The 9,931-nt window shown below is 41.2% G+C and overlaps 1 protein-coding gene across 1 annotated transcript in view; it reads right to left on the bottom strand.

The window, feature by feature from the left end:
- Positions 1–9,931, bottom strand: part of HECA (headcase homolog (Drosophila)) — a 72,757-nt gene that overhangs the window by 56,545 nt on the left and 6,281 nt on the right. Inside the window, exon 2 of the mRNA XM_006885000.1 lies at positions 9,468–9,926. Within this exon, the coding sequence (XP_006885062.1) occupies positions 9,468–9,926 (459 nt within the window). The remainder of the gene's footprint in view (positions 1–9,467; positions 9,927–9,931) is intronic.

A 9,931-nucleotide genomic window follows, 5' to 3' on the forward strand; every position in this document is an offset into this window, starting at 1 on the left:
CTAGCCTCCAAAGAGAAACTTGGTTTCACCCTCTTCAAAACAGACCTGTTTGTTTTCTTGGCAGTCTGTGGGATATTCAAGACTCTTCTTCAGCACCACAATTTGAGGGCATTGACTCTTCTTTCATCCTTAGTCATTGTCCAGCTCTCTGATGCAGCACAAGTGAAATTCTGTGCCTTACACCCAGTTAACTGATGAGTGACTTAGTGAGTGAATGAATGAGGCTAGAGAATGCAACGGAATAAAGGTATAGAACTGTACCTAGCACTTGGTAGATATTCATTATTTCCCAAATGAATGGGAGAAAAAGGAAGAATGGGAAATCAAAACATATGGAATGAGAGAGAATTCAATATGAATGCAAATATTTTAGGAAAACCATTTCCCAGCCTAAAGTTCACAGATGAAGTTTATAGTTAAAGTTCACAGATGAAGTTTCTAGTTCACCAGAATTTGAAATTTTTCACTTTTAGTTATTGGTAAAAAGTTCATTTGCCACAATAAGTTATTAGTACATATACAGAAAGTGAATACAGCCAAGCCCAGGTCTACAATTCCCTCCCTATTGAATTGTTTCATGGGATTTGGAAATGTCATTTGTGTTGTTGGTTCCTCAATGGGAGAGTACTTTCATTCCATTCAATAAGAGTTGTCTTAGGGAGCTCTGGTGGCCTAGTGGCAAGAAGCTGCACTGCAATCCCAGAGGTACAAAGTTTAAATCCACCAGATGCTCTGCTGGGGAAGGAGGGGCAATCTCCTCCTGTACCAGTCAGACCCAATTTGACAGTACAAACACAAAATATAATAAAATAAATTTTTTTTTTTAAAAAAGAGTTGTCTTTATGAAACCCTACATCGTTTACAATATACCAAGGCATTCACTTGCTCCCAAGAGAGAATATCGTGAGATTTGGAGTCACAGTTCCTGGGTTTGAGTTCCTTTCTAGACTAGGCTTGAACTCATTAGCACATTATTTAACCTCAATGATCTTCAGTTTCTCCGTATACAAAATGAGGTGGAAAATTACCTCACTGAATAATGATAATGTGGTTGTTGTTGGGTGCCCTTGAGTCAAGTATGACTCATAGTGACCCTCTGAACAACAGATCTGAACCCTGTCCTATCCTGTGCCATCCTTACAGTCTCTAACACCCCCGAGCCCATTGCTGCAGTGACTGTGTCAATCCAGCTGGGTGAGGGTCTTCCTATATTTCACTCTTCCTCCATCTTTTCAAGTTTAAGATTGTTGTTGTTGAGTTCCATCAAGTCAAAACTGACCCATAGTTGACCCTTCAGCAGATTTTCAGAGGTTGTTCATCACACAGGATGATTTCCTATCCTTCTCCTGTGGAGCAGCTAGTGGATTCAAACCACTTGCCTTTTATAGTGCAATTTCTTACCATTAGGCCACAGGGGACCCTATTTGAAGATTAGAAAGATAATGTAATAATACATAATATAGAAAGGGGAGTTAATTAATGATTGGCAAATGCTTTGAATCTAATTTTTAAAAACAAAAGCAAAGAAACAAACAAAATCAAAACCACTGCCATCAGGTCAGTTTGACTCACAGTCACCCTCCAACAGGTTTTTGAGGCTAAAAATCTTTATGGGAGGACACTGTCCATCTTTTTTGCACAGAGCAGCTGGTGAATTTGAACTGTGAGCCTTTGGGTTAGCCATGCAATATGTTACATACACATTACAGCACCAGAGCCCCAAGATCAGGCAGGGTTTTGTTGTACAAAGGATCACTTTGAGTCCGAGGGAATCTATGGCACCTAACAACAACTGTTTTTTGTTATGTGCTGTGAGTTGGAACTTATTCATAGCTGACATCCCAGTGTGTTCTCAGAAGCTATAAATTGCAGTGGAGAAGATTGCCCATCTTTTTCTTTTTCTTTTTGCCCATCTTTTTGGAGCAGCTAGTGGATTCGAACTGCCTGCCTTTGTGATGGCAGCACTTACCACTCATTACCACTAAATCGCCAGAGATCCAGTAACAACAATTATGACTTTAACTCGGAAAGAAAATGGAGATTGATTAAATTGTCTTGAATCAAGCACCGAGCATAACTTTTTCAACAAACGTGGTTGGGGATGAGGGAAGAGCTCTACATTTGAGACCTAAGGATTCTGGGCTGGAGGGTTTCTAGGCAGCACAGGGCATGGAGAAACGCAGAGTTTAGCTAGCTGCCTGGGAGTAAGTGGGAACTCAGTAAGTTCTGCCTGGGCCTTGTGCATGCACCATGGACCTGTCTACTTCTTTCCTACTGAGATCTGGGTGTGCCACTAGAATCAGGCAGCTGCAAGAGGCAGGAGGAGCATCCAGAACAGGTAAAACCACAAGATCCCTGCCATCTCACTGTGTTCTGGTGCCACCCTTTTGCCCAGGAATTTGCTGAATTCCTGGAAGGTGGACTTTATTAAGATCCTATTAAGTTTCAGGTCCTAAAAATTCAGACTAGAATCCGTTGTGGTCCCTCATTCCGAAGAATTTACATTCTAACATTCATCATAAGCTATTGTTGATGTTATGTGTCATCGAGTTGTCTACTTCTCATTATGATCCTATGAACATCAGATGGGAACCTGGCCCTCATCTGCACCGTCCCCACAATCTCTGCCATGGTCAACCGCATTTTTAAAGAACCTATTTTTAAGGGCTTTCTTTGTATTTTTGTATTTATTAATTTTAAATACACAAATTGAAAAATTCAAATATATAAAGCACTTAAGTAAAAAGAAAACAATCTTTACCCTTTCGTTAGAAGTACTATAATGAAAACAATTTCACCTTTTGATTTCCACATTTTTAATTATCTGTTTCATTTGCATCATTTTAATTTAGACTTGTTTGGGCAAAGGAACTGCTTTAATTTTTCTTTTCAAGTCCATTTTTATAGTCATTGTGCTAACCTGTCTCATAGAGGGTCTTTTTCACTGACCCTCCACCTTTCCTAGGATGAAGTCTCTTCCCAAAGAACTAGTTTTGACAGCATATGAAATGGAGTTTCATTATCCTTCCCTTTAAAGAGTATCTTGGTTGCACTTCCTTCAAGACTGATTTGTTCATTTGGCAGTTCTGTAGTAGATTCAATTCTTTTTGCCAACACCACAATTCAAAACTACCAATTCTTCTTTAGTTGTCCTTATTCATTGCTAAACTTTCAGATGCATAGTAAGCAACTGAAAATATCACAGCTTGGATCAGGCATACATTAATTTTTAAACTGACATCCTTGCTCCTTAGCATTTTAAAGAGGTTCTAAGAGGTTCTTAACAGCAGAGTTGCCAAGTGCAACATATCTTTTCATACTTGACCACTGTTACCTTGTGTGTTGATTGTGGATCTAAGTGAAATGAAATAGCAGACAACTTATCTTTCCTCCACGTTTTACGATGTTGCCTCTTATTGATGCAGTGGTGGGGACTTTTGTTTTCTTGAGTTTGAGATGTAACTCATGCTGAAGGCTGTAGTTTTTGATCTTCTCTGTGATTCAAGCCTTCTTCACTTTCTGCAAGTAAGACTGTATCATCTGCAGAACACAGGTTGTTAATGATCCATAATGTGAGAAATTAGAAATGACCTGAGAAGCAAATGGAACGATCTGAGGGTTTAAGTGAGGAGGAAGCTAGCACACTGGACAATAAGAAAGCCAAAAGAGGTGACCTTTGACTCGGCTGTCAAAGATTTTCAATTCAATCAATCTGTGGAAAATGCCCAAAAGGTGTCTAATTAAAATCACTGAGGAGCAATCTTGTTTCCCCTGCAGTCCATTCTGGTACCTTAAACTCCTTTAAACTCTTTACAGCCAGCAAACTAAGAGGAAAATTAAGCTGCAATAGATTTCCCAGTGTTCTCTCCTGTTTAAGGTTCAAAATGTTTCTGGATTTGCAAGAGTGGATACTGAAAGATTGGTTTCTTGAATTTTAACATAGATTCTCTAATATGTTAAAGAAAAAAAACAGAAAGAAAAGGACTATGCATAAAACATCATTAGCAGAGCGTCAAACAGTTCTTTCCAACATACAAAGTACAAAGAATCTGATGGTTGTAAGCAATGTTTTGCACTAAGTGCCCTCACAAATTGGATTTCCAAAGACAGCACATAATTCTGAACACCTGACAAAATAACTTCCAGATAAGACAAGGAAATCAGAAGACCACAGTTCTCTTATTTATTTTACACTCACACTCCTCCCTTCCAGCTGATTCTGAATTAAAACAATCCTCAAGGTGTCTAAGGTTTTATAGATCACTACAGAAAAAGACAGCCCATCTTTCTCATGGGGAGCAGCTGCAGATCTGAACCACCAGAGAAGCACAGCCTCTGAGTTAGTAATCTACAGACTACTTCACCGCAGTGTCTTATTTACCAAACTCACTTATGTATATATTAATATACAGCTCAATACCAAGAAAACAAAGATTCTCACCACTGGGCCGATTAGCAGTATCATGATAGATGGTGAAGAGACTGAGATTGATAAGAGCTTTAGATTTCTTGGCTCCACAATCAACACTCTTGGCACCAGCAGTCAGGAAATTAAAAGACATATTGCACTGGGAAACTCTGCTGGGAAACTCTCCAAAGTACTGAAGAGCAACGATGTCAGTCTGCAGACTAAGAGGTGCCTGATACAGGCCATGGTCTTTGCAATCACTTGCTAGCATCAGAGAGCTGGACAATGACTAGGGATGATAGAAGGAGAATCGATGCCTTTGATACTGCTGTGATACTGGAGAAGACTATTGAATGGACTGCTAAGTAAATCAACAGGTTCGTATTAGAGAGGGTGGCTGCTCCTTGGAGGCAAGAATTCTAAAACTTCGTGTGACATACTTTGGACATGATGCAAGGAGGGATCAGTCCTTAGAGAGGGACGTCATATTTGGGAGGGTGGAGGGACAGCGCAGGAGTGGAAGACCCTCAATGAGATGGACTGATTCAGTGACTAGGGTAATGGGGTTAGGTGTGTCAGAGACAATGAGATTGGCACAGGATAAAGCAGAGTTTAGGGCTGTTGTACACAGGGTCGCTATGAGTTGCAAGTGACTCGACAGCACATAACAACAACAACATTTATGTTATGACTAGAACATAAACGAGATGGGTGGTAAATAATGGTAATCAATAAAACAGAAATTTGCAAAAGTATTTGACATCCAAGTTTTACAGATAAAACTCAAGAATTCCTATATTTTTATCCCTCCAGCAGAAACACAGAAGCTTAATGAAACAAAAATTCCATAATGGAACTACAGTGATATAACCTACTGCATGATTACTAGATCCTAAAAATAATGGTTGGCAAATCTTGTCCACCTACAAGCAAATGCTGCAATATGTGCAGACAGATGTTTACTATGTAGTAGGAGGAAGATGGTACTTCCTGATGCTTCCTTTTCTTTTGTAACTACTCCAATCTCCACAAAAAAATAGTACTGAAAAAATGTACTAATAAATTTTTTATTCCTGTTGTTAGGTGCCTTTCAGTTAACTATAACTCACAGTAACCCTATGAACAGACAGGAACTTTGCCCTATACTGTGCCTTCCTCACAACTTCTAACATGCCCAGATTCAATGTTATAGTCATTATGTCAGTTCCTTTCCTTAAAAGTCATCCTCTCTTTGTCTGGCCCTCTACCATTCTCAGCACAATGTCCACTTTAGGGGTACAAAGACTCAAAAACCAAACCAAACTCACTACTACTGGTCAGTTGTAGTGACCCTGCAGGTCAGGATAGACCTGCCCCACTTTCTAAAGTTGTAAATATCTACAGGAGCAGGTGGGTTACAAGTGATGATGTTTCATTAGGAGCCTGGTTCCAAACTCACTGCACCAGTAGAGCCCCTCTGGGTGTACACCATTAAATTTCAAAGTCAAGTTAACGGAGTATAGAAAAGCACCAAGTTCAACTTCAACTACAATCACATCATGGCTTCCCCAAGTTTTCCCTATGCAGCAATCTTCTTTTATAGACTAACTGGTTATTTATACCACCTGATAAACACTGAAAAACTAGTATTATCCTGCCCTAGTGGCTACAATGCCCAAAAGCTACAAGACACACAGCCATTCCATTAGGTTTCAGCCACTCTTTTAAAGGACCAAAGCAACAGTTATTAACTTTATGTGAAGACATAAAGTTTGCATGTTTGCTAATGTAGATAAAAACTGACTTCAACAATGAGAACAAACCATCAAAAAGTTTAAAGTGAATGTAGACTTACTATGCTTGGGACGTTTTTATTATAATAGTCATCATCACAAAACTAAACACTAGATTTTCACCTCTATATTATACACTGCATTGTTAAAAACTCTAAAGTTAGTTAACGAAAGAATTTAAATACATTTTTAAAAATACTAAAATAGTCTGATGTCATTTTAAAAGTAACATGGTCACATTAGCTGAATCTGAAAGTTTACACATTATCTGTTGTCTCATTTAAAAATTCACCAGTGCCACTCCTGACACCTCTACATTGAAAAGCATACACACACTGAGAGGGAGAAAGAAAGAGAGAGAGAATCTACAAATTTTTTTATTCATCAATGTTGCAAACAGGAAGCCTCAAAACCCTTGTTCATTTAACTGCACAACTAAACCAAGTTCTTCAAATTAAGGAGGCTCATTCCTAAGATTCATACAGGAGAGAATTCATTCCTGACAGCTTAGTGGTAAGGAGTTGCATTTTGAATCCACCAACCCAAAGACATGCAGGTTGAATCCACCCATTGCTGCACAAGAGAAAAATGAACATCCTCCTCTCACGCAATATGCTGCCTCTGAAAACCCACTGGAGGGTCAGTGAGGGTTGGTTCCATCTCAACAGTACTGTACTTAACAATATGAGTTAAATGTGTACTGTCCTGTGCTGATAAGAGCTTCTGGTCATTTCATTCTCTCTCAACCTCCCATTTCTTTAGTAAAACAAGCTCCAAATCTGAAAGACACAGCTTCCTATAGACAGATAAAATACTGCTCAGTATTATCCTCACGTTTGCTGCTTCGAGAGTAATAAGAGGTACAATCAACAGTTCCTCAGACAAAATCTGGGCAAGTGGTTCCCATAAAGACATACATACCATGGGTTAGCTGCACTGTCCTGTAAGGCCAAACTGCTTCAAAAGGCACCCAAAAAATTTAGCAGATTAATGTTTATGAAATAGAGGACATCAATAAGAAAAAAAAATTCCCTCATGTATTAGTCTAGTATTTTAGAACAAAAGAAAAAGAAGCCTTAGCAGTAATGCAGAAATGCAGAAAAATACAGCATAAGCCAGACTCATCACCAGAACAGGGACACAAGTCCCATGAGGACAGAGATGGGCTCTCTCCTAATTACCACTAGTTCCCCAACATTTAGCAAAGTACTATAACACTCGCTCATTGCTGTCAAGTTGGAACCAACTTTTAGCTGACCCCTTACCGGGTTTCCCAGGCTGTAAATCAAACTTCTCGTATGGAATCATTGGTGGATTTGAACTGCCGGACAGGCACAGGGTTAGCAGTGTGGCTCCCTCCAGACTAGGCCACCAGAACTCACTGACCTGAACACCCAACTCATTGCTTTCAAACAATAGCTGACTACCAGCTGACACACTTGCAGGTTGTCAGAGTCCGTACCTCACTGGAAGGAAAGTGCCCATCTTTCTCCTACAGATATTGGTGGATAAGAACTAGTCAAAAGGCATGGCTTTTGGATTGGCCACACAATGCCCAGCTCCCTATACCACCAGAGCTTCATCCCTAAAGTATGGATGTTGTTAGGCACTGTCTCAAAGCCGACTCACCAGAGGGTTTTCAGAGGCAGTAAATCGCATCCGACTGTCCATGAAGCATCTGTCTCCCATGAAGCAGCTAGTAGATTCAAACTGCTAGCCTTTGAAATGGCAGTGCAAATCCTTATCACCAGGCCACCAGAGCTCCCTATCTAAACACTTAGATGCTTAAGTTTCTGAGTGCATAAGAAAATGATAGCTAGTTATCAGTCACTGATCATTCACGAGGGTGAGACACTTGGCTAAGCTAGTTACACATGTCACAAGCAATGGGGAATGGCAAAGACTTAAGGATAGGGCCCTCTGACAATACTCTTAGGAAGAGACGAGTACTGAAACCTCTGAGTGATACTGACAGGGTTCCCTTGTTTTATCAGGTCACACAAGTTTTCTGGTTTTGACAGGCCTGCACACGTATTTCTCTATAATTCTCTGTGGAAAATATTTGAGTTTTCCCTCTCTGATACTTTTCCACCTTATACAGTTCTGACTTTCATGGGGTTTGCTCTATTTATCTTCTACCCAATTAACAGAGGAGGAAACTAAGGCTCAGAAACAGTGAGCTGCCCAAGTTGGCAAAGCTTACATGGGCTGAGCCAGAAGTCTGTGCTTTGCAAAGGCATAAGAAATGGCACTGGTGATATTTTTTTAAATGGACGTTGCAATAGAGAAGCATAAATTTTCAGAACAAACTGATGTGATCCAATTATTTTTCAATTTTGAAAGGACACGTATTGAACTATTTTTTTATTTTAAAAATATTCTGGTTTTTGATGCTAAAGTTTTAAACAAATAATCACATTATGTAAAATAGGTGTGAAAGGCCGATATCAGATTTTGTGAGGATGAATGTTAAGAATTAAAACAATTTTCCCAAGGAAATAATAAATCTACATTTATATTGAACCTTTGAATGATTTATTCTCCTTATTTAAGTACATTTTTACCTATATTAGCAAATTTAATGTCTTAAATCAGTCTTGGAGTTTTTTTAAAAAACAATGGCTTACAGTTTATTGACTTTTTCCAATCTTTTAACAGCTGCCCCTAGATACATAAATAGCAAAGTGAAAGTACTGTCTAGCCAAAAGCTGCATTTATCAGGCAATTCACAAATGACTGTGAATTTCCTAATCCACGTCAACACCTGCAGAGAGACAGCCTCTGGATCTACCTATTTTTCTTCAATCTCCCCTGTTCACAAGACCATGGGATTCTTGTAAGCGCTGGTGCCCTTTTAAAAAGTGATCCATCTTCATAAAGAACACCTTTCTAAACTCTAAGTGACAAGTTCAAAGCAAAGCATAAAAGGATCCTAACTCAGTGTCCATTTATTGCAATACACTTTTATTCCCTGGAAAATCTCCTTGGCCAAAGGAATTCAAAGAACTGTCCAAAGAAGGAAAAAGTGTTCCCCAGCACACACGATGCAAAAGCTTGTCCGCAGTCAGGGCGGGGGTCCTGTCACATCTTTGCCATTCTCTAAATGTCCCTCAACAGAGGCATTCAGGCACTACCCCAGATTACTGAGGCTCCTCCTGAAAAATGTGAAACAATTATTCAGAGGATCAATTTTTTTTTTTTAACTCCCGGCTGGGAACGGAAGTTAAGTTGAGATTCTCTTCCTTCCTCAAGCGAGCGCAGGGCTGAGCACCCCCACACACACTCACGCCCGACTTGGGATCGTCTCAGGGCCTCGTCACCTGTGGCGGAGGCAGCGCGAGCCCGGATTTGCAGGGAATTACCGCGCGGCGGGCGGGTGGGGGGCACCGGGCAGGAGGAACTAGCGCCCAAGTTTTCAATCAGGACCTCCCCAACTTGGCCGGCTCTCTCCTCCCGCCCGTCCTGCCTGCGCCCGGGCACCCACCCGCGCCCGCAGCCCCGCACCCCTGCCGCCCTCTGAGTCTGGGCGCGGGGGATCCGGGACGCGCGGCCGCTGTCCGACGCGGACCCCGGGACCGCAGAGCCACCCTGACCGCAGGCATGGGGACCGGGAAGGGGCAGCCGCCGCGGGGCGGAGGGGCGGGGTGAGCACTTCCTGACTCTCGCATTGTCCACGCACCGCCCGGGCCCCGCCACCGCGCCGGCCCCGTCGGGGAGGAAGTTGGCGCTGGCCCCGCGGGCCCCGGCTTAC

The sequence above is a fragment of the Elephantulus edwardii genome, unplaced genomic scaffold (genome assembly GCF_000299155.1).
Source record: "Elephantulus edwardii isolate Elephantulus edwardi_28Jun2011 unplaced genomic scaffold, EleEdw1.0 scaffold00039, whole genome shotgun sequence".
NCBI classification, from domain to species: domain Eukaryota; kingdom Metazoa; phylum Chordata; class Mammalia; order Macroscelidea; family Macroscelididae; genus Elephantulus; species Elephantulus edwardii.